Below are 26155 nucleotides of genomic sequence, written 5' to 3'. Positions count from 1 at the left end.
CCCTTTCTAGTGTGGTAGAAACAAAAGCTTTCACACAATATTACATTGCCCAGTTATAACCAGCCCCACATACTCCCCTCCCTAATGCAAGATAAATCTAATCTGGTATAATGTCCCATCAGTCCACTATCAATCATTGTAATGAATCATTTCCAGAAATGAATTGACAGTTTCTGCTCTACTGCTCTTGTATTAAGGATTCCAACCAACATTAGCTGATAAAATTGAAGTCAATGAGAATCAAGAAGGGAACACTTTAATAGTATCAGATACAATAGAAGGTGGAAGGAGGCCAATCAGATCTGTCCCAAGGTACTGTTACAAATAGTTCCTCAAAGCAGTCTGAGTTATTTCATCACAAGGTTAGAAATGTGAATGTCTGATAAATAACAAAGTGCCATATAAATGATAATGGGTGAATTCAATGCAAAATTAGTGTGCAGAAAAAAATAGACAAATTCAATGAATAGATACAACAGAAAAGTTAAAAAGCAAGTTTTAAATTCGGAATTTGATTATAAAATGAACTCTTAATAGATGTAAAATCTTGTAAGTGCCGAAACATTGTATACAACAAATTTAGCAAAGGTTATGTCTAGAGAACTGGAAGATAGCAGGTATAAAAGGCAGCAGCCAGGAACTTGGTATTTCTTAGTTAGTGGTGGAGAAATCACTGAAAAAAATTCCAAGGGACAAGACTGGAAAGATGGGGATTTGTCAGGAATATTCAGCATGGATAGATTTGTTGGTGATAGATCCTAACTGACTAATTTAACTTTACATAAAACTTCAAGATGGCCTTTGACAATGTGCCATGTGTCCAAAAGATTAGAGACCAAGGCAACTTGGCAAATTAGATTTAAAAATTGGCTCGGTAAGTCGAGAGAAGTTGATGGTGGGGATTGCTTTCGTGATTGGGAGGCTGTGATCAGTGGTTTACCTAGGAATGAATGCTGGGCATTTGTTGATTGTATTCATAATTAAGATGTGAATAGAGGAAGTATAGCAGGTTTGTATATTGGACAAAAATTTCTGGTATTGTTGTTAGTGAGGATGCTGGGCTAAAGGGGGGGGGACCTGATGGAGTTGTACAAAATTATGAGTCGGATGGATAAAGTAGATAGTAAAATAAACCTTTCCCCTTAGATGGGTCTAAAACTAGAGGGCATAGGTTTAGGGCAAGATCCAAGGGGCATAGGAAGAAGATATTTGTTCTCCAAGAGGCTTGCAATGCACTGCCTGAAAAGGCAATGGAGACAAGAATCCTCACAGCATTTAAGTAGTACCTTAATCAGGCATAGAAAACCATTGAAAACTAAGTGTTGGCAAATGGGATTAATGGGCACCCATCACTGAGATTCAAATCATTTAGCAGCGTGATCTCCAACAACTAAAGTTTGCTCACAACTTTTCACGCAACTCACAATGAGCAATATTGCCATCATCATTTGAAAGCAAAATAAAAGGCTACTTTGAGAATAAAAATAAGTTAATTCACAAAAGCTGCAATAATTTTCCCGAAGTGTTATTTCTGAAGGGAGAGAGTTGTGGGAAGATTTTCAAGTACAAAAAAAAAGCCTCTTTTTAAGTATTTGCTCAAATATCGAGAGTAAAGGGACAAAGCCACTATAGAGAGAATCGAAAGCAAACAAGATCCTTGATACAGGAATATTTCTCATTTCACAAGTTTACATGCCAAATTCACACTTACCTGCACATTTACAAGGGGCCTGTGAATTTAGTCACAACTAAAAATATGCTAATTTAATTTTTGAACTACTATTTTATCAAGTTGCATCATAAGTCAAAGACACATGTAGTGAAACACAAATTGAATAATTTGCCTTATTATGATGGGAAATTAAAATATTTCAAAGGAAAAGCAGTCAGGGGAGAAAATAAGAAATAAATATAAAATGCTGAAAATGCACAGCAGGTCGGTCAGCTTCTGTGGAGAGAGAATATATCAGATTGTACTGGATCAGGCCCACAATTGAAGTCACCACTTCTGGTCTTCACTATTTGCACTCATCAGAACTGGATGCAGATGGACTGCCTTGCTGAACCCCCCCTCCCCCCCCCACTAGAACATCCCAGACTGACTTTGGATGGAGATAAAGCAAAGAAACAGTGTTGCAATGTTATCACGCATTTTATTGAAGGATTTTGCCATGTAGGCATATTTAAGTGCTCAATAATGAAAATATTTTAGAAATAATTAAAAATACTAAACTAAACCGTACTGGGGGGTTTAGGTTAATTGGGTTTGAATTGGGTGACACGGACTTAGGGGCCAAAATGGCCTGTTACTGTGCTGTATGTCTGAATTTAAAATTTAATTTAAATTTAAAGCAGATTAACTTATAATAATCTTATCTGCCTCTTTGCCTCCTAATATACATGTCTGAAATACTAATTGAAATCTATTGGGCCTTTGTTCATTTGGCAATTCTGACTTCGCAATGGATCATGGAGTCCCGTTATAGAAAATGGAGATTAATGCAGTGCCATCTATTATTTGGCATGTGCCAGTCTGTCACATATGGCAGCACTTGCTCATAAACGTCAAGTTACAATGGCTGAACAATAATGATTCCTACTGCCACTCTAGATCGGGAAGATGATCCCTGAAAGCAGCAGGTCAATGAAAAGTTTCAGACTAGAAATCTTAAGTCAGTTTCCCTTCCCACAAGTGAAAATATCTCAGGGGTGGAAGGATAAAGTTTCACCTGCAAGAAATGGATCAGAAGAGCTACTGATTCCCAGCACCAGAGACCTGGTCTCAGGTACCGTCTGTGGGGAACCTGCACTCCTTGAAACCTCATGCAATTTCTCTGGGTGCTCCAGTTTCCCCACATTCCAAAGACATGGAGGTTCATAGGATAAGCGGAAATTGTCTTCAATATAAAATCGATAATAGATAGGATCTGAAGGTGTGGAGAGAGTGAAAATAGGATGAACACAGAATTATTGTAAATGGATGGTGGCGGTTCAACGTGGTAGGCTGAAGGGCCTATTTCCATAATCTATAACTATTACTAAATTGCTTGAAACTTGCGGCATACAGCAGCTCTGATCAATACTATGGCTAATAAAAAATGGTTCGACAACCTGACAACCATTCACAGGGAACTTATTTTCAGAGTGATGTCTTGCTACACATGCAGAGATATCAAACATTTTTACTTAAATGTTTGGATCTGCAATTGTTTTATATTAATATCCTAATATTTTTCAATTAAAACGTGTCAATTGACTTCAAAATTAAATTTCAACATAAATATTCTACTTTTCAGATCTTTTGTTTTCCTTTTTTAATTATAGTACATTACACTTAGCGATGGTTTATCATGAAAATGTTGAAATATGCTCTACCAATAGTTTATTTTAAACCATGCTCAAACTCAATTTAAGAAGAAAATGCTTGGCTTTATAGCAGATGAACAAAATCCAACCACTTTTATAAATACTGGGTGACAACCTGAGAACATTATCCCATTTCTATGCAGAAGTTGATCCATTATTGTGAAAAGGGTAAAAATTTTGAAGCCTCACTGATTCACATGCTCTGGAAATGTCCCGAATTAGGAAGATATTTTTCATTATTGATCAATGATTTTTAAGATCAAATTAGATTCATGTCCTTTAATTGCTCTCTCTGGTTTTTCATGCAAAGTGGATACACTCTTATCAGCATCTCCAGAGAGAGTTTTAGCTTTTAGCATGTTGATAGCCAGAGGAGCAGTTTTAATGAAATGGAAAGATGAACTCTCTCCAACTCATGCATGATGTAATGTCATATCCAAGTTTAGAGAAAATTAGATAGAATATTAAAGATTTTGGCAGTTTTAGTTGATGTGGGTGCTCTAGGGGTGATATGTTTGTCTTCCGGAGGTCACAACTGGATACAGCTTTGTTTTTTTTTGATTAGAGGGAGGGGTTAGATTAGTATTCATTTTAGTTTTCTTCATTTAGATAAATGGATTTATTGGGTTTATGATTACCTTAATATCTAAAAAAGAGTGTTTGTATAATATTATTTAATTGATCTTCATGCATAATCATTTTGACAAAAATCACATTTAACTATTAGGAAATCTCAAATTTGTCATATTGTGCATTTATTTTAATTACGTTAGATTGCTTTATCAATTTATGGGATTATGTTAAAATCAATAAAAATATTTTTAAAAGGAAAAATTTCTGAATACATAATTTACCCTGATAATTGACTTCAGTGAAAAGGAAAAGTTTATTGATACTTTTCCTGAGCACATCATTAAAAAAAAATCACACCAGACTTTAAAAAAAAACTTATTAAAAGACTTTCTAGATAAAAACACTTTTTTTATGGGTTCAGTACAGAGTAATAAATCCATATTAATAAAGAAACAAGATTTTTCACCATAAAGTGCTTCAGAACTTGTAAAATATAAAAGTATCTTATTCTTCAGAAAATGGCAATAAACCATTTTATACCATACTTAAGCTTTCCAAAATAAACTTTCAGAAGAAAGCTTCAACATTGAGCAGTAAAACATTAAAAACACTCAAAACTTTATCCGTCTGTCAGAAAAGGTGAACATAGCAACATAAATGGCAAAATTGATTCATGGAAAATGTATTTTTAAATATGCTTTAAATCTCACAAAAAGACATATTTGGCCTCACGGTTTAAATTGTAATGACACCATTGATAAGGTAGCCAAACAATAGAATTATATTATTCATGGTGAGGTGTCTACAAAAGATCTTCCACAAATGACACATTTTCAAGTTCAGAAGCCTATCAATGCATTTTTACATTGGTGAAGTGGATGAAGACGTATCTGTGACTGCCTGTGTGATTTCCACCAGGCTTTGTTTTGAAAGCTATTAGAAGCTTGGCTTGCAAAATTCATTAAAAAAAAAAATTGGAGAAAATCCCAAACGAAACACTTTTCAGTTCATTGGGTGATAAATTACTGTTCAAGAACAGACTGTTTACAGACACATTGCTGGATGTAATAATGCTTTTTTTAAAAAAAAATCATGCCCAGAGGCTAATGACATGCATTGCTTGTTGAAAGCAGAGTAAAAAAAAAATTAAGTCACTGAGGAAAACTATATCAGTATAGATTTTTTTTTCAGGGATGGATATTCTTCTCTGCGGAGCTGACACTCGTTATTCATTCCAGAGAACCACTTTATAGGTAATGTAAGCCCACTCACATCTGGTTCATTTGACTTGAAGATTTTATTTAGAAGATAAACTCTTGAACAATCAATCCTGTGGATGCAATTTATTACCAAAGTATATATGCGATAAAATATACAACTATATAACATTGCTATCAAACATCTAAGGGAAGCATCTAAGGGAAGCAGTAAAGGTTGTTCAGCCAGCCAAACAATCGAGGTGGATAGAGCACCCTCAACCCATTCCGTGCCGCAAAGAAGACAAACTTAGAAATCATGTGCAAAAGCGGAATAAACAATCTAAAATAATACAAAAGGAACTCATAATCGAGACAAAGCAGCTGATTCCTTTACACTTGACTCACACACAGACTTCAGCACAATTGGAATTGTTATAACACAGTGATTATTAGGAACACAATTACTTGGAAAAAATTACTAAGAATGACTTGATTCATACATTAACATTACTGTGGGAGGAAAGAATGTGTAAATTTTTTTTTTTTTTTTTTTTTTTTTTTTTACACAATCAAAAAACAGAATCGTACAGAATGGGAAGTGCAGCAAGGGAAGGCAGTGAACTCCAACAGAGGTGGCAGCAAGTTAATATTCCTTAAGAGGCAAAAAGCATGAATTCACAAACAGACATTGTTAACAGAATCACTCAAAGTGCATAATTTCTGCTTTGGAGGTTAAATCCATGAGGCATATTGCACTCCTGCTTGCAACCTCTGCAGGAGTTCAGACCATTTCCTTTCCTCTGAATAGGATCCATATTTTGATGACTTCACAAATCAGAGTTATAAAAAAAGTTTATTTTCAGCCTTGTCTAATAAATAAGCACAATGAATTTACTTTTTATCCTACTATTCAGCTAATAATAATTGAAGCATGACTTCAACTGTTATTGACTGAGCTCTGAGCAAAATTACACTGATATTTGCATAATCAATACACGTGACCAGGGCAATTATTCAGCATTAAAAAAAAATTAATAACCAAAGCTCAAACAGCTTTTTTGTCTTTACATTTTAGAACTATACTTTTATGACAGAAAACAGAAAAATTAAACATTCAACAAAATCACTCTGTAGTGGCTATGACCATTAAGAGTTCTGAACATTTGCTTTCAGAGCAAAACCTGCAAACACACATTCATTAATGTCTAATTAGTCCAATCATTATAAGACTCAATCTCAAAACTGCTAACTTGATATGGCAAGGTTTAAAATTAAGATTCAATTATCACATGCTACCATACAAACCATTACAATTCATCGCGAAATTATGTACACAAAAGTGATGTTCGGGAGATTTTAAAAGATGCAAAAAAAATCAATATGACTGACATAGGTTGGCAAAAAGGATGAAATCACAAAACAACATCAAAAGCTTCATTAAAAAGTTTGCTTTATTTTATCATTATGAGAGCCAAAAGGTAAGAATGCCACATGAAGCAGCAGTGGACAATATCAGAAAATAGTCTGGATTGAGTCCAGAAAGGACAAAGCCAATCAGTGCTGCTTAAGAGAAAGTTTTGATTATTTTAAAGAATGATGTGCATCCAAATGGTCAACTTTATGAAGACAAATTTGTTTCACTCCAATGCGTGGGAGTTCATACGCCTGCAAGCATTTTAGAGTCCATGCAATTCTTAATACATCATGTGCCGATCAGTAATCTTTTTTTGATATAATCACTCTCTCTTCAGTTGGATCACAGACTCTACTTGTCACATAATCGATTAGCTATGCTCTTGGCTAGTTTGTGCTGAAGGGGAACGGTCATCATTGTGAAAATGTGACCTACCATGCACCATCAAAGCAATTGAGGCAATGACTGAAAGTTCTTGCATCAGTTCCCAAATGCACACTTTAACTTCGGTTAAGAACTGGGATTTGAACCCTTTAGGCTCAAGGACAGACAGTCCATAAAAAATAAACAGATACAGTATGAATCCAATTACTGCTCAATGGGAATTTGTCAACCAGCCATTAATTACTTAATAGAGCCATGCTGGGTTTCAAATATTAGATGAAGTGTTGAATTATATTTTTTTTCTTACAGGTTGGAGTGGAAATCGAATTGAGGAATAGGTCATCGTTTTGTAGAATTTGATGAGTGGAGAAATGATGGCAGTAATTCACCATACAACCATTAGGAGAACCATGCATCTTCACCAATGTTGCTCATTAGCAAGGGTGCTTCCTAAACCATCAAGGTTCAGACATCCATTTCCAAAAAAACAAAACCCATTCACTTGCAGGGAATCGTTTTCCAAGTGTAAACGTAGCAGCCGTTGCAAATGCAGCGGGAGGAGAGATGAGAGCAGCCAACGCAGAATGAGGGCAGCTTCAGATCGGCGTCGGCAAGAGGGAATCCTCGAGATGCTGCAAAGACCAGCCGAGCTCCTCCAGCACTTGGGTGATTTTCCCCACGATCGCAGCGCCTGCAGCCGATCTCGCCACCGCGTTCGTTTGTACACCCAATCTTCGCACCTTGCGAGAGGAGCAAGCTCGGCGCTGGGTTTCTTCCTGGACGCCACGAAGGGGTCATCTCCCCCGGGGAGGCAAAAGCTCTCCATCTCGGACAGAACGGAGCGCACTTGGCGTTGCCCCTCGACGGGAACAGGCTTGGGGCTTGCGCTCAATTTCCACCCCGAGCAGCCCATTTCCAACCGTAAAATGCCCTTCGCAAGGTCCGAGAAGCAGTTGGAGACTCCACTCTTTTTGGAAACCGTGCAACATAACTAATGACACACAGACCCCCCCCCCCCCCCCCAGAGATACTTAGTCCTTTATTGGCGACGATTTGAAGCTCGCAATGGTGTGGCTCAGGGTGGATGAAGGAGCTCCCTATTGTCTAAAGGTCCACGGACGACCTTCGTAGTGATGGGAATTGGAATTGCGGAATAAATTGTGCAAAGGAAAAGGAGCAGGCGTGCTGATGTAGTTTAAAACCGCCTGTCACCCCCTCTCCGAGATACTTTCTCCCTGGGTGTCCCATGATGCGCAGAAGACTTTTCAAAATCTGGTGGTCTTTTTTTTTTTAAAGCAGTTTTCATTTTTATATTAAGAGTGGTTTGCACCTTGCTGCTCGCGTGCAGAAGGCTGAGAAAGCTTTTAATAAGAAAAACCTGGATGGCTCTTCAAAAAAAAGTTCACAGGCGTTTCCATTTTACATCGTGCAATGTGCCCCTTGTTGCTGGATCGGAGAGAGACTGTGGGATGGGTCCTTCAACGTCCAACAGCAGCCGACAGAAGGGGGGGGGAGATTCGGAGAGGGGCTTGGGGCGTGAGACGTCAGATAAATCCCTCCTCCCCCCCACTCTCCTCCCCCCCCTCTCCCCCCCTCTCCCCCCCCTCTCCTCCTCCCCCCCCCCTCCCCTCCCCTCCTCCCCCCCCTCCCCTCTCCTCCTCCCCCCCCCTCCCCTCCCCTCCTCCCCCCCCTCCCCTCTCCTCCTCCCCCCCCCTCTCCCCCTCCCCCCCCCTCTCCTCCTCCCCCCCCTCCCCTCCCCCCTCCCCTCCCCCCTCCCCCCCTCCCCCCTCCCCCCCTCTCCTCTCCCCCCCTCCCCCCTCTCCTCTCCCCCCCTCCCCCCTCTCCCCCTCCCCCCTCTCCTCTCCCCCCTCCCCTCTCCCCCCTCCCCCCTCCCCCCTCCCCCTCTCCTCCCCCCCGCCCCCCTCTCCTCCCCCCCGCCCCCCTCTCCTCCCCCCCGCCCCCTCTCCTCCCCCCCGCCCCCCTCTCCTCCCCCCCGCCCCCCTCTCCTCCCCCCCGCCCCCCTCTCCTCCCCCCCGCCCCCCTCTCCTCCCCCCCGCCCCCCTCTCCTCCCCCCCGCCCCCCTCTCCTCCCCCCCGCCCCCCTCTCCTCCCCCCCGCCCCCCTCTCCTCCCCCCCGCCCCCCTCTCCTCCCCCCCGCCCCCCTCTCCTCCCCCCCGCCCCCCTCTCCTCCCCCCCGCCCCCCTCTCCTCCCCTCCTGCCCCCCTCTCCTCCCCTCCTGCCCCCCTCTCCTCCCCTCCTGCCCCCCTCTCCTCCCCTCCTGCCCCCCTCTCCTCCCCTCCTGCCCCCCTCTCCTCCCCTCCTGCCCCCCTCTCCTCCCCTCCTGCCCCCCTCTCCTCCCCTCCTGCCCCCCTCTCCTCCCCTCCTGCCCCCCTCTCCTCCCCTCCTGCCCCCCTCTCCTCCCCTCCTGCCCCCCTTTCCTCCACTCCTCCCCCCCTTTCCTCCACTCCCCTCTCCCATTACTTAACCACATTAATTCTGCTCCTCCTGGGGGGGGGGGGGGGGGGGGGGAGTTTGCTAAAAGTAGACACACCTTACTTACTCGGCGTTCAGAGACGCTGCGACTGCCAAAGTGAGGCCTCGAGGAAATTTTTTTAAAACTTAATTAGCACTTTCCACCTCCCGCCAACACACCCGTGAATTCTCCCGCCGATGCCGGTTCCACTACGGTTCTCCCGGCGCCCCCAATATCGGATGAGCCTCTCGGTTTAAAATGACCCCGGGTCTTCGAGGTCCCAGAACAATTCGCTTAATATTTTGTAAGAGAGGAGAGAAATAAATCATTGAAAGACATTGTTTTTTTTTAAACTCTAAGGTCTGCATGACTGACGCATTGGCAGAGTTATGTACAATTAACAGCGAAAGAGGAAGATGTCTTGAGCAAGGCTGGCAAAGAAAGAAAATACAGCGCCTCATCTTGGCCAGGAACTTCGAGCAGCTCTTCAGGACTGGATGGGACAGGAACGTGCGCGCAGTTCAATTCAGAGGAAGGTCCGCTGGATTCCGCCCTGACCCATCTCCCCATCCTCCTGGTCAAGGGAAGGAACGTGAGAAGAGGGCTGCCGCACCAACCGGTGTCCGCTGACCCGGAGTGGGGCTTGCTCCCGCAGCCCCACCACGGGGAGGAGAGGTGCGCAGCTCTCGACAGCGGTTCGGTTCAAATGATAGCGCAACAAAGTGCTTCGAGACCTGCTTACTAATGAGCGAGGACCTTGCAACAACTGCAGAGTCCGGTTAAAAAAAAAGATGCTGGAGAGAATCTGCAAACGGTAGCCCAGTCATTTTTCACTGGAAATGTCTCTATGGGAAGCTCGCAGAGTCCAATGAAATGAGCAGTGGACCAACAAACATCGCTACGTGAAAAAAACCCACATGATCTAAATAGTACGGAATTTAGAAACAACGGATACATCTATCGGAATTGTGTCAACGTGCCCGAAAGGTGCACCAGCTAGAACAACATCAAGCAGGAGTGAGCGGTTGAGGTCAATCAATGCACGAAATCGGCCCAGATAAATTAGAAGGGTGTTTTCCAATCCCACCCCCGGTAATATTATGACCTCAAAATTAACTTTTGAGGCGGGTATTTCTTTGCACCCCCTCTTTTTTTTTTCCAGCGCTCCAGTTCAAACTGCACAATAGTACTCACAAGCATTGGTCACCGAGAAACTGTTGGAAGACTCGAGGTTATCGACATGTGGGGTGAGAGCAAATGGAGCTTCGGAAATGTTTGGGTTCGTGTTGTGAAGGTAAATCCCGAATCGAAAGGCGCTGTTCTCCTGATCTGTACTTCTTGCGAACAATCCCCCTGTACAGAATTTTAAAAGAAAATTAAGTCGACTTGTGCCGCATAACCCTCGTTCCATCCCGCAACCCAGTGCAGTTTTATGCTCCAGTGAGACATTTAATCCTTAATTGGATGATAGAAAACGCGAACAGTAATCAGTTGAACTTTCTTCTCGGATTAATACAATCCAGCTTCAATGAGGAATGACTTGATTTATTTTAATACATTTCAGCTGCTCCTGCTGTTGCGAAGTTCGACACTATTTATTCACTACACTTTAATGCAAGAGTTACTTACCTATTTGAACATTGCTGGGGAAAGCACCCCATGCTACTCGGAAAATCAGATCGAGTGTTAGGAAAACAGACTGCAGAAGGTTTGGTCCCATTTTCGGTTTGGTTTCAATTCCTCCAAAAAGCGACCTGGAAAAGGCTCTGGATGGAAATTCCGCTCCCCTTCTGTCCTTCTCCCTTTCCCAACGTTTCAATTCCAGCGAGTGAGCTGGGCGAGGATAAAAACATATATATTTTGCCAGAGCAAAATCAGACTATTTCACACTGGCAAAGATGGTGGTGAAATGAGGAGCGGATCTGAACATGCGCCTCCAATTGGAGCGGCGGGGGAATATTGATCAAAGTTGATCTGACGTTGAATTCAACAGCATCTCTTAACATCGCTGCAACTGCAGAGCGGGGCTGCAAAGCACAAGTCCAATGCGAGCGTCGGTCGGCTGCGCGGTGCAATGAATGGAAAACACAGCTCTCACGTGTGCTCGGAGCATTAAAGACAGACCCGCCGCCTTTGTGGGGGGAATTCACCCACGATGCGGGGGCGTTTCAACCCTACCGCGGACCAGAGTGGTATCTGGTTTGATTCCCGTGCCAAATGAGCTTTCCGGTCGAGAGACTCCATTGGCAGTGAGAGGGCGGTCCCGTTCCGCTCTTTTGGCTTGAATGAGCTTTGACGAGAAGCGAAAATAAGGCAAAATAACCAGGGTTCAAAGACGAAACCACCAAATGTCAAATCGTCTTGCAAAACTAGAATCAAACGCTTAACTTAAAAGGATATTAGTTACTTGTTCATAAAGAATTCAGGATAACTAATTATTCAACTCAGTCAAGCATGCAGAGGTACTCCCAAGAACATTACAAAGAAGATTTTGACACTAAATGAACCATATAACCACTTACAGCACAGAACAGGCCAGTTCGGCCCTACTAGTCCATGCTGTAGCAAATCCCCACCCTCCTAGTCCCACTGACCAGCACCCGGTCCATACCCCTCTAGTCCCCTCCTATCCATGTAACGATCTAGTCTTTCCTTAAATGTAACCAATGATCCCGCCTCGACCACGTCTGCCGGAAGCTCATTCCACATCCCCACCACCCTCTGCGTCAAGAAATTTCCCCTCGTGTTCCCCTTATAATTTTCCCCTTTCAATCTTAAACCATGTCCTCGAGTTTGAATCTCCCCCTTTCTTACTTGAAGAAACCTCCAGACAGATCAGCAGAATCCTCCCAGTCGATTGCTTTTGCTCCAGACTCTTGTGAAACCAAAATCTTAGTCGTTTAACAAGAGAACTGGAGAAGTTAAGGGTGTTGGATCACTAGCAGCTGAAAATACACAGGGGCACAAGAAAGAGGATTTGGAGTAAAAAAATTTTTAACACTTTATTAATTTTTTTAATTTTTCACACTATAAACCATATTGACCAAGACACACACAGACATTTTTTCTCTTGAATATATATAATGTCATTTTCTCCCCCTTTTTCCCCTCTCCCTCACCCCCTTCCCATTTATTTGAAGTTCCATCTATGATAGATTAAACCCGTTAAACAATGTCATCACTTAATAAAAATAAACAAGAAATTTTACTGAGTCAGTTCATTTCGTTGTCTTCTCCTGTCATTTTAGGTGGTGGAAGTCCATGGTAGGATTTCTCTATTGTATTTCATGTATGGCTCCCATATTAGTTCGAATATTGTGATGTTATTTCTTAAATTATATGTTATTTTTTCTAATGGAATACATTTATTTATTTCTATGTACCATTGTTGTATTCTCAAGTTGTCTTCTGATTTCCAGGTTGACATAATACATTTTTTGGCCACAGCTAGGGCTATCGTAACAAATCTTTCTTGTGCTCCATCCGATTCGGAGTAAACTTCATGGTTGCACCATTCAATAAGACCACGGCCAATCGGATCGTTGGTGTCAGCTCCACTCTGCTGTCCTTGCTCCGGAACCTTTGATTGCCAAAATATAGGATCACATTCCAGCAATTTTAATTGGACTTTCATAATAAGCCACATCCATGTGGTGGAGATGATATTACTGGTAATCTGCAAACCTAAACCAGTGTGCCAGAAAGCAGGAGCTCAAATCTTGGGCTTGATGAGTGAATAAATGTTTTGGGATTCCTTATGCTCTATGAACATGCTCTGGTCTTATTCTGTGATTCCAAATTAAAACTGGAGAGATCTCAGAGGGTTGTGGGGCTTGAAAGAGAGATGAGATAATGAAGGGATTATCTTAGAATTTTAATATCAAGATATTGAAGACTGCAGAGGCAATGCAGTATATCAAGCACAGGTTATAGGCAGGAGAGGCGAGATGATGAGACAATTTGGCATGTGTTGGAACAGTGGAATCCAGAAGTAACCAATGGATGGAGAAAGATTTCAGCAGTAGATGGTATGAAATGAGGCACAGCAGAGGTGGAAGCAGACGATCTTAGAAGATAGAACATGATGTCGAGGATATAGAGCAGAACAGCTCAGTTCAGCATCAGATTAGGAATACACGGCTAAGAAAAGTGTAGCCCATCCTTAATTGAGGGCTAAAGAGTGAAATCTATGGCAAGAACAATAATTTTCTCTTTCTTTCATTTAATGGGAGAAAACCCCTGCTGGTCCAGAAATAAAAACAGAAAATGCCAAAAACACACAAACATATCAGGCAACATATGTTTCTCATTCTATGGATCCTATTTGCCATAACTTTCTGTTTTAACGTCAGATTTCTAGCAGGTGCATTGTTCTTTTGAGTTTTCTTATTTGCTGGATGTTGAATAAGCAACCTGGTAAATCGGAGGTAACAAAGGGATGGTGAGGGAAAGATAAATGGTGATACGCCATTAAAGTTCAAAGTTCAGGTTTATTGTCAGAGTACATAAATGACATCACATACAACTCTTAAGATTCTTTTTCCTGCAGGTGAGGCATAATTGCCATTTATTGGTAGAGAAAAAAAACTGTACTCAAGAAGATAAGTACACGTGTAAACAAATTAAGAAATGTAAACAAACTGCAATACAGAGAGAAAAAAAATTAAAACCCTCACCCTAATGCACAAGTAAGAGCCTTAAATGAGTCCCTGATGGAGTTTGTTGTTGAGTCTGATGGTGGAGGGCTATCAGCTGTTCTTTTGCAACTATACCTCTTTCCTGATGGAAGCAGCGAGAACAGAGTACATCCTAGATTCTTGATAATTACTGCTGCACTCCGACAGCAACATTCCCTGTAGATGTTCTCAATGGTGGGGATGGTCTTGACTATGATGTCCTGGGCTGTGTCCATTACTTTTTGCAGGGCTTTCCACTCAGGGGTATTGGGGTGGCCATACCAGACCATGATGCAGCCGGTCATCACACCTTCCACCACACATCTATCTGTTACACCACACATGTACTTTTCAATGATGTAACCAAGGAGCTGTATTTGGATTAGAAGTGGGAATAATACATGAATTGGTATATGGAGGTTTTCAGAGATGTTATTTACTCCTCTGGTGAAATAATATGTCACAAATTTGAGTAAGGTCCATTTCAAACAAGAGAAGTGTATTGCACTTTACTGAGGCATGGTGTAAAATCCATTTTTGAATGGGCAACTGTTTAAGATTGAGATTGCGTTGCAGAGAATGTATATAAAATATAAATATATATGACACACACACACACAGACTTCCACTACCTGAACAGTTGACAAGTCTTGCTCTGTGAGCAAGCTCCTCTTTTAGTGATTCTGATAAGAATTTCTCATGTTGCTTCATTGGCTTGTGCTGAATTTATTGTTCCAAGGTATGCAAGCAGCTGTGATTGAACAAAGAGAGAAAAAGGTCACCGAGGTTCTTGCTATCTCAATAGCAGTTAACAAAATCACTTTTAAGCTCTTGGATTTATTATAAAAGAATTGAAGCATTTTCTACAGCTAAATGATTTCTTAAATCAAAATATAATATTTACATTGTGCTGGATTCGTACCTTTCAGAAAACATATGACACAAGACATTAAAAGACAATGCTACAGATGTGATTGGCACATCAAGTAGTCTTTGTTAGCAATAATTCCTCTAAAGTAGGATGTGCGCAAAGATTTTGTGGATCTGACCTGGAATAAAATAATTTGTCAAAACATGCCAGCACAATTTGTGATGTTGACAGGACATTATCAATGGTTGTGGTAACTGAAAACCGCTAACTTAAATATAGCATTAGTCCATAGAACTGGGTCATAATATGTATTGGTATTACATAACAAAATGTATCCAAAAACACTGGGTTATTGCAACTGCTTTTAAAGAATTGCCATCTGCGATTCTATCCATTATTGTGTTCTGTACCTTGTGTTTCCCCATTCACCACAGTTATTTAAAAATAAGCCATCTGCAATGTTGCCTTTGTGTATTATGTACATAAGATCTTGCCTCTCTCTTGTTCCTTGAAGCCTATCTTTCTTCATGGAATCTCTGGAATTCTGTATCCCCCAAGGGCATTGGAGGCAATATCAATTACATATATTTTTAAAGTGTAGATAGATAATATTTGAAAGATTGAGGATGATGGGGAACAGAGAAGTTGAGGTCAGAATGGACCAGCCATGATCATATTAAATGGCTTGGCTGCCTGGGTAGCTTATTTGTGCTCCTATTGTGTTCTTGTGTGGATTTTGATGAAGATTTAGGTCACCTGTTCTATGCAGTTTTACATAGTCTCGCGTCAAATTTTGTTCGATATACCTATAAAACACCTCTGTACCTTTTACTATGCCACATGAATATAATGTGAGGATACATGGTACAATTTAGAAAACGATTTTCCATCGGCACTATACAACAAGAACACACTCTAGGAGGAAAATGTAAATGTCCAGTGCATTGCAGTTCCAATATTGGAAGCATAGCATCAGGGTTGACAGTGGCTGGACTCCACTACAGCTTCAGGAAATCTAGATTATGAAAGAGAAAGGTTAGTTTTCTGTTTCAGATCTGTGTCACAACCTAAAAACTGTTGATGATTAATATGTATGCAATGATATGAGATGCAGAGAGAATAGGGTTTGATATGTTACTTCTTAGGAGTTTGAAATCAGTATTCCACTGAATGTCAATGTAGTTCACTTGCTGGGGAGTGGGACTGAGAAAATGGACTGACCCAGAGATGAGAATGCTACCATGGAATGAACGGAACTTAATTCTGAATATGCAAAGGATGAATGGATACAGTTGATGTCCGTGCAGAGGTTGTTATGGATTTTACCTTCCTGGTTGGAATTTATTTTTGTTTGGAAGTAATTTTTATACCATTGGTCGATCTGAGATATTAACATTATAAGTTTTCAGAAAAAAGTATTTTTTGTTGCAGAAAACCTCTTCTTCAGATATTGTCCCACCTCCAAAATGGAGAGTGATAATGACAGTTGAATAGAAGGAAGATGAGTAAAGTAAATCTTTGAAATTTTAGATAAAAATGTACAATTAGAGATACATAAAAAAGACCTTTTAAAATGTACCAATGTAGGAAAAAAAAGAAAAAAGGCGGTAGAATACAGATTAGTATATGCATGATAGTTTTAGAGTGTACTAATTGTTTCTTTTTCCAAATTGTATAATTTTAACCTATTTCATTGATAAATACCAGTTTTAGTGCTCTCATGTTGACTTGGCTCATGAAATCATCAGTAAGGGGAGAAAGGAATTTTCCTGAATTAATTAAACATTGGTGAAAATAAATGGAATGGTTTGAACATGATGGAGTATCGATCTTCGATGTGGTGCAACAGTGGTGGGTTGTTGTAATTTGTATGGCTGTTTCTCATTTATGGAAAGTATTGGATCAATATAAAGATATAATGAAAAAAAATCTTTTGCATACCGTATTTGCTCAATCTGGCCCAGAAACAGGCCATTTCTCCTGAAGAGAAAAGCTTTTTCTAGCTCTGGACCACTAGATGCTGTTCAGTTTATTGGCCCCCTTTCCAGTCTAGCTTTAGTTTCTAACATATTTCTACCGACTACATAAAAGAATCTAAAAAAATATTTATGTGAGATGAAAAGAAAACAAGGCTTTCTCTTGCGGTAGGGGCCATTGTGGGACCCCCATCGAGAATGGCTGTGATAGAGTTTACAACTTCACACAAGTAGCCTTCCACTTTATCGGCTACATCACATTTTCTTTTATTTTATGTATTTGTAACTTTCTCTTTGAAGATATCTTAACAATTTTTCACAACCACAATCTGAATCTGCAATAAATTCCCATTGTTAAATTCATTTTCTATAGAGGTTGCCTCCAGTATAAATATGAGGTGATTGCCAGACATGTGAATTGATTGTATAGCCAATATCTTTACCTCCCATGGAGGAGCTCAGGCCAGACACGCTGGTTATACAAGTATATCTTTACGTCCTATGGAAGCTGCAAAACCTGCTGAGTTCCTCAAGCATTTTTAAGTTTTTACTTGGTATGGAATGAATCATTTATCTGCAAGTTATTTAATATGAGCTGTAGAAATAACCATGTAATTGCCAAAAGTAAAATTGGAGTTCAGAAATAACCTGCCACCTCCCAGTCAAGTCATAGGGACATACAAAACAATTGCAGTAAAAATTCTTGTGACATTATGTGCATGCACTGCTATAAAATGCACTTGAATTAAAAACAACATCAAATCTTGTAAGAGAAGTTTCCAATCAAAATCACAGGGAATATAATTTTTTTTGCACATTCATACTATGGAAGTGTGCAATGGTAACCAATCAAATAATGCAATAGAGGTTTCGAGATTACATTGTCTGCAGTTCCATCCCATTTACTACTGTGAGGAGCTCAGGGGAAATTGTGGCAGTGTTCGTTCCAGAACTTTACAAAGTTCCCCTCAGGTTGGCGTAACAAGGTTTATGTCCACAATCGTTTCACATGAGTAGATGTTGGGTGATGTGGTGATACAACCACTGGACGGTCGATGACTGCCTGCGCCTGTCCGCACTCCTGCAGTGCCTACTGCAAGGGGCAACCCATTGTACCTGCAGGGAGGTAACCTCGGAGACTGGATCCACCTATTCCCTGCCAATCACTGGCTCCACATAAAGGCTCACGCCATCCATGGGCAGGGGCAGAGCTGACGGAGCCAGAAAGGATACAGAACCTGGTGTGCAAGTTTTAAGCTAATTTAATTGTGGTGCACTGCAGTGTGAACAAACAGGCACAAACAACGAAAGGCTGTACTACAGACTTTAATTTCCTTCCATGCAGACAAATCCCTGAGAAGTTATTTACTGGCTTTGGATTGAACTCGTATTCTGCTAGAACAAGTTTAAGATAAAATCAATGTTTCTTCAGCTATTTTGGAAATGAGAGTACTGTACAAATAACCTCAACCCTTTCCCTTAGCACAGACCCTAGCTTAATTCCTTCTGAAACAAAGAATGCAAACTTAGTAAAGTTCATGACTTTTAAAAAAAAGCTTGCAGTACTGATTGAGTTTAAGTGCAGATAAAGACTTGAATATTTGAACACTGGAACGTACTATTTGCCCCTACTCACTTAATGACTTTATTAAAAAGAGGATATTTTCAGATTCAAAATGCTCATGGATATAAATGCCTTTTGGCATTTCTGCATTCCACTGTGACATGCCATTAAAAAAGTGGTTCTTCTGACAAAGATAAACTACTTAAAAAAATGTTAGATTGAACTCCTGAATAAAGATTCATCAGTGAAATGATGAAATACAAAATGGACAAAAACTATTTTCAGACAAAGAAATTGGAATGAAATGCCCACATTACAGGACATTCATAAAACTTCACCACCAAACCTCACTTCACACCTCTATTCCCCACCAACCAGAAAATGCTTATCAAGCCAGCCTCCCATCTAAACATGTAATCATCTAAATCTTTGCCACCTATATCTTAATTTGCACCATCTCAATCAGTCTTCATTTTGAGTTTGCTGATCTATGTTGATTTCTGATCCTTGGTTTCTCAGCTTCCAATGTCGGTACCTTGCTATTCTCTATCTTCATGACTTTCTGAAGTTTCAGTAACTACACCTAATATATGACCACCGACTTGAGCTATAGATTGACCTGACATTCTATTGCTCTGGGTGTCGATGTGCTTTTAATTTTCTGCAAAAAAAATCACAAGTGTACATTCTTATTTGCAGTAACATTCAGGAAATAGGTCAGCATGGTAGCACGTGCATAGCTTATAAACTCAATGTGTATGGTGTAAGCAATTAATAATGCCAACTCCTGTGAAAGATTATTGGATCCCAGTACTTTGCTTAGGCTGTGATAATCCAACATGATAACTTGGAGCATCTAGTTTTGAGCAGAAGGGAGAAACCACCAATTTCACTCTTTCCTGTAGTTGCAAGATTTTTGTGGCTGACAGAATCATAGAATCATCAATTCACAAGAATCACGCAACACAGAAATGGGTCTCTCGGCTCACAATATTCATGGTGACCTTTTTGCCCTCTCATGGCTTGCATATTTTAGTGTTTCTTAAAAACAGTAATTGTATCTGATTTCATCTTGTGGCACATGCCAGACTTCACCCACTTTTTGATACCCCTATCATGGGAAAATTAATTTGACTGCATCTTATCTATGCCTTACATAACCTTGTGTATTTGTATACTTCTATCAATCAGGTACAAGGACTGCTTAAAGAAATCTCTTAGTGCTTGCCACATTGACCACCGCCAGTGGGCTGATCTCACCTCCAACCGTGCATCTTGGCGCCTCACAGTTCGGCGGGCAGCAACCTCCTTTGAAGAAGACCGCAGAGCCCACCTCACTGACAAAAGACAAAGGAGGAAAAACCCAACACCCAACCCCAACCCACCAATTTTCCCTTGCAACCGCTGCAACCGTGCCTGCCTGTCCCGCATCGGACTTGTCAGTCGCCAACGAGCCTGCAGCAGACGTGGACATACCCCTCCATAAATCTTCGTCCGCAAAGCCAAGCCAAAGAAAGAAGATCAATCAGTTAAGTTCCTAGTCCTTGATAATTTGCAGAATGTTGCAGATGACAGGGACATGCAGTGGCAGGATTCAATGACATTAATGCTGTTGGATGCTAAAGGAAAGTTAAGTCCCTCTCTTGCTGGAGGTGGAAGTTGCTTGACTTGTGTGACAACAGAACGGCGCTTTTTCACCTTCTTAAGTCGATACCAGATTTGATGTCAGTATCAGTGAAGAACCATCCCTCCACACCCCCTAGTCTACTCATGATCCCATCCTGTCCGTATCTGAGGATGTCATCCAGGCAGCCTTCAGTAGAGTGAATCCAAGGAAAGCTTCCACCCTGGATGGAGTACCTGGCTAAGTGTTAAAAATCTGTGCTGACCAACTTGCCAATGTATTCATGGATATCTTCAATATCTAATTCCAGCAAGGCATGGTACCCACCTGTTTCAAACAGGCGTCAATCCCAGTGCCCGAGAAGAGTGTTGTAACCTGCCTTAATGACTTTGACCAGTAGCACTTACATCAACAGTGATGAGGTGTTTTGAAAGGCTGGAGTTGAAGCAGATCAGCTCCTGTCTGAGCAGCAACATGGATACGTTCCAGTTTGCCGCCTATTGTTGCAACATGTCTACGACAAATGGCTTCTTACTGGCCATGGAACTCCTGGACAGTAGAGATGCATTCATCAGGATGCTCTTTAACAATGACAGTTCAGCATTTAGCACCATCATCCCCTCAAAATTGATTAGCAAACTTCCAAGATGTGGGACTCAAGATCCCACTGTGTAATTGGATCCTGGATTTCCTCCAGACTATAATCAGTGAGGATTGGGAAGAACATCTCCTCCACAGGGCTGTGTTCTTAGTTAGGCCCCTGCTCTACTCACTTTACACCCATGACTGAGTAGTTTGGTATGACAATAACACCATTACAAATTCACCAACGATAAAGAAAGGCGACGAGTCAATACACAGGAGGGAGAATGAATATTTGCTGAATGATGCACCAACAGCAACTTTACACTCAGTGTCACCAAAACTATGGAACTTTAGGAGGGGAAAACCAGAGTTGTTTGATCAAGTGATCAGAGGTGGACAGGCGAGCAAGTTGAAGTTCTTGGGAGTCACTCTCTCAGAGGATCTTTCCTGGACCCAACACACCAATGGCACCATGAAGAAAGCACGTCAGCACCTCTACTTCCTCAGGAGTTTGTGGAGGTTTGGTATGACACCAGAAACCCTGGCAAATTTTTGCAGAGATATGGTGGAATATGTGCTGACCAGCTGCATCATGGCCTGGTATAGGGACACCAATACCCCTGTGCGTAAAGTCCTCCAAAAGGTAGTGGACACAGCGCAGGACATCACAGGCAAAACCCTCCCTACTATCGAGTACATCTACAAGGAACATTGATGTTGGAGAGCAGCAGCAACCATCAAGGATCCACACCACCCAGCATACATTCTGTTCTCACTGCAGTCATCAAGAAAGAGATATAGTACTTCATTTGTTCAAAAGATAATAAATTATTTCCCAAAAAACAATTTTCTATTCTTTTGATCCGTTTTCTCTCCCATTCTCTAGAGGAAAGGTTTCTAAAGAAAATATTGTGAAAGGGATTAGTTGATTTTGTGTCAATAATAATTTTGGTAGTTGGTAATTTGTTTTTTTTTCTTGCTATGGGAATCTTCTTCCAAATGTTGAGCAGATGGTGCAGTACTGGTGAACTTCTATGTTGCACCAGTTTTTCAACCCACTTATAAAGTATATGTTCTGGTACCTTCTCCCCTATTTTATCTAGCTCTAACCTGGTCCAAACTGTTTTTCCCCTTGTTTGATAAAAATCTGATAGGTATCTTAATTGTGCTACTCTATAATAATTCTTAAAGTTTGGTAACTGTAAGCCCCCTTGTTTGTACCATTCTGTGAAGAAATGAAGTAAAAATATGGTATAACTCACGGTACAATGTTTGCATACCACCAACTGAAAACCTACTTAAAGGACAAATTGGGACGTAGGCTGAGGTTACCAGAAGGAAGCAGCTTTGAATATGTGATTACAGACACAATGATAATTAAAAGATTTATAACAAACATGAACATCAAGCTGCAAGAGAAAGAGAATGAGGAAATAAGCTGTAAACCCAAACAAAAGTGGGAACAAGATCTAAACGTAAAGATAAAAAATGAAAAATGGGAAAAGCTATGCTCCGGAACTATGAGAAATACAATAAACACGAGGTTACACATGATACAATATAATTGGTTACACAGGCTATATATCACACCCCAAAAGTTAAATAAATGGGACCCAACATTATCAGATAGATGTTTTCACTGTTAGAAGGAAACGGGAACAACAGTACATGCAATTTGGGCATGTAAGAAAGTGGAAAAGTTTTGGGAAGATCTAAATCAGGTATTAAATAAAATCACAAAAAGCAACATACCAACAAATCCAGAGATCTTTCTTCTAAGTAACATAAGAAATAAAGAATTAGGCCTCAAATTGGATGAAGCACAAAAAAGATTTATTATGATAGCCTTAGCTGTAGCAAAAAAATGTATAATGTCAACCTGGAAATCAGAAGAGAGCCTGAGAGTACAGCAATGGTACATAGAAATGAATAAATGTATTCCATTGGAAAAAAAAACATATAATTTAAAAAATAAAGTCACAGTATTCGAACAAATTTGGGAACCGTACATGGAACACAACAGAGAGGGCCTACCGCGGACCTCCACCCCATAAAATGATAGAATGGGAATAAGATGAAATGAACTGACCCAGTGTGTAAAAGTAGATGACACAATTTTCTTGTTTATTTTCATTGTGTGAAGACATTGTTTAATGGGTTTAATGTATTGTATATGCTGAACGTTTAGTGGATAGGGAGGGGGGTGGGAAGGAGGGAGGGAAGGGGGGGGAAAGGGGAGAAAATGACACTGTATATTCAAGAGGGAAATGTTTGTGTGTATTTTGGTTAATATGGTTCATAATGTGAAAAATAAAAAAAAATAAAAAAGAAAGGAGATCTAGGTGCCACAAGACTCACACCACCAGATTTAGGAACAGCTGCTACCCCCTCCACCATCAGACTCCTCAGACTCAATCAGGGACTCATTTAAAGACTCTTATTTGTGAACTTTACTGATTAAAAAAAAATCACTCTGTATTGCATTCAATTTGTTTACATTCATTATCTGTTTACAGTTTATGTTCACATGTTTATGCCGTGTACAGTTTTTTTTGCAGTACCAATAAGTGGTAATTCTGCCTTGCCTGTAGAAAAAAGAATCTCAGGGTTGTATGTGATGTTATATATGTACTCTGACAATAAATCTGAAATCTGAATCTTTCCTGGCAGATACAATGAACATTAAAAGTGTGACACAATGTGTATTGCATCACCACACAAGGGTTAGAGGGTCTCCGTTGAGAGTTAATCTGATTTCCTTCTCCATGAATAGACAGTGGCGAAAAGCTCTTTGTTCGATGCTTGCCAACATTGTGCATTGTAAGTGAACCTTGCGGGCTATCTGAGTTTGAATAAATATATTGAAATGATTCCATGCCCTCAACACTCGACTGGCATTTGACTATGCAGACCTGACAGTAATGATCAATTGTATGACTACGGGGGCTCACTATTTTACATCATTTTGAAATGCCACTCTCAGCACTCACACCTGAAATATAATTGAGGAGGCCATTGTGTACTAATGTCGTGATTCCAGTGAATGGACAGCAGTGCACATCAGAGAGTGTTTTCCCATTGATGACAGGTTGTTAAATTCTTCCCACCTTGGTAATCAGGTAAGCTCACCTCCTGCCAACAGCTACTGACCTGGAAGAGCAAGAGCAGTAATGGAAAAAAGAGCAAGAGAATATAGTAAAAGACTCATCCCATCCTGGCCACATGGTTTTCATACCTCTCCCATCAGGAAGAGGATTCACGAATGTAAGAGCACGCACCACCAGGTTCAAAGACAGTTTCTTACCTGCCATTATTGGATTCTTGAATAACCCTCACAATAGTAAAACTGTGTTGTCTTTGCTCTGTACCAACTAATCGCTCTCTGTAACTCTGTGCCTTACTAGCTATACTATTTATGAGATATCTAGCTGGACTGCTTGCAAAACAGACTTTATCATTTTTCATCTTGGTACATATGACAAAAACCTAAAGGCAGAAGAGGAGCAGAAGGAGAAATAAAAGAGGGAATACCAGGAGAAGGTAGGTTAAGTATGACAGACGTTATGAGGGTCCCTCTAGCCAGTCAGTCAAGGAAATACAAATTACATTATGATTTCAGGAAGGCAATGCCTGATTGGAATGTCTGCTGATCAGTGGGTGAGGCAGTCAGTGATCACTGCAGGAAGACGTGGATAACATTCAAGCATTATAAAATTGTTGTGTTACACATGTTGTAGCAATGAAGATCTTGATAATGATAATGAGTTTATTTTCATATACATTGTACAATCCACCAAAATTCTTACTTGGTACTGGTACTTTGCAGAAGAAAGAAACAACTACCCATGAAATTAATGAGAGAATGAATACAAAAATGATAGATAGAAAACATTCAGTTATCTGACTGCAAGAAAAAAAATGTGACTTTGGAATCATGGAGAGTATTATTTTGTGGTGCCAGACCAGATCCTGATTGGAGTAACAAGAGGAAGATCAAGAGTTGATAGATGTTGGAAAGAACCTGCCTGTGTATCTTCTGCAAAAAGGTACAGCAATAAATGACGGCTTTATCATCTGACTCCCTCCCCTTTTTGAAATTCATTGGGCAATTCCATTCATTACCATGATCTACTGTCATGATCTAGGGATTCACCCTTCACCAAAAACTTAACTTGAACTGCAGCAAATGTATAAATAGAGTTTAGGTATTCTGCAGTCAGGAATATAATGCTGACAGCCTAATGTCTTCTCAAATGGAGCATTCCTCCCTTGCTCAATTATTGTCATATTGGTCTGAAAACTTGTAGAAAGAATACAAGCACAAAATAGGGTGATGTGGAGGGAAGTGCCTTCGACTGAGGCTTGTAACTAAGGTACAAGTCAAGAGGAAAATAGACCTGTGTGTCATTGCTGGTCCGAAATGAATTGGCAGCTGGTGCAATAATTGCTCCTCCAGGATATTAATTACCTTGACTATAATTTGCCACTGTTTTGACCCAGTTGCTCCTGCATGGAAAGGTTTTGTGAATCTTGCAATATGCCTGGTTGATATGCCTGCTGTAGCTTGAGGATTTATGTGTGTGTGTGGATGTGATGGGGTGTGTAAATATTAACCGAGAGTAATAATTATCAAAACCTTGTCTGTGTAATGACATTGAAACAGGATATATGGCTAATGGTTCCATTGTGGAGATGGGATGTGTTGCTATCTTCACTGCCCCTGATCATGCATTTGAGACCATTAAATTGTTTTGCCACCCTGGGAACTCATCGCAAAATTGTTATCAGACAATGCTTCTGTGAAATGCCTTTCAATGCTTTTCTATGTTAAAGGTGTCATATACCTACAATATTTTTGTTGTAAAATTACTCACTGGATAGCTAAAGGATGGTGCAGGCTTTGTTCAGTTAAGTAATTTCACATAGTCCATTTTCCTATGTTTTAAAATTTGGAATATTCTATAATAACAGTTAAATATGGAACATTGTGGATAGTTACTCATCTATCTCAGATCGATCTTGTATTACTGTAAACCAGCCATTCTCAACAGGGATCCTACATGTCCCCCTGGGGGCCACAGCACATTTAAGTAAAATTAAGTAAATTCTTTTCACCTCACATAACTTGAATAATTTTTATGTTCTTTGGCAGGAGAGAAATATGAAATAAGCCAAAACTTGACTGCTTCACAGGGAATGGGGCCATAAACTTTGAAAAGAATCTGGGGTGGGGTGGAGTGGAGGAGGGGTGGGTGGGTTGGGTGGGGGTGGTGGCAGAGCCAACAAAGGGTTGAGGATGGATGTTCTAACCTTTGATGACAAATCATATCATGTCATCTTGAGAATTTGAATCCATTTCAAATAATTTGAAAAGAATAAAATTAAACTCTGATATTAGTGCAGGTAATCATTAAATGGGTTGATTATGATGAAAACTGAACTAGTTCAATC

At 40.5% G+C, this 26155-nt stretch overlaps 1 protein-coding gene and 1 long non-coding RNA gene across 9 annotated transcripts in view; one reads left to right on the top strand and one right to left on the bottom strand.

The window, feature by feature from the left end:
* The window catches only part of LOC138740367 (uncharacterized), a 212461-nt gene extending 204517 nt beyond the window's left edge, over positions 1 to 7944 (top strand). The window contains exon 3 of the long non-coding RNA XR_011342866.1: positions 7246 to 7944. This is a non-coding gene — a long non-coding RNA (uncharacterized lncRNA). The remainder of the gene's footprint in view (positions 1 to 7245) is intronic.
* LOC138740366 (glutamate receptor 3-like) overlaps positions 1 to 11351 on the bottom strand; it is a 265786-nt gene extending 254435 nt beyond the window's left edge. For 3 of the 8 annotated variants that reach the window (XM_069892911.1, XM_069892904.1, XM_069892906.1), the window contains exons 1-2: positions 11038 to 11350; positions 10603 to 10761 (exon numbers count right to left, since the gene is read on the bottom strand). In XM_069892911.1, the coding sequence (XP_069749012.1) occupies positions 10603 to 10761; positions 11038 to 11128 (250 nt within the window). In that variant the 5' untranslated portion in view covers positions 11129 to 11350. Of the gene's footprint in view, positions 1 to 10602; positions 10762 to 11037 lie in introns of all 8 variants that reach the window. The other 5 variants (XM_069892912.1, XM_069892910.1, XM_069892907.1 and 2 more) reach the window with 3 other exon arrangements.
* Positions 11352 to 26155: the final 14804 nt, after the last annotated feature.

The sequence above is a fragment of the Narcine bancroftii genome, chromosome 8 (assembly GCF_036971445.1).
Source record: "Narcine bancroftii isolate sNarBan1 chromosome 8, sNarBan1.hap1, whole genome shotgun sequence".
Classification (NCBI taxonomy): Eukaryota; Metazoa; Chordata; class Chondrichthyes; order Torpediniformes; family Narcinidae; genus Narcine; species Narcine bancroftii.
The sequence above is the reverse complement of the archived record's forward strand: the minus strand, read 5'-3'. Positions and strand labels throughout refer to the sequence as shown.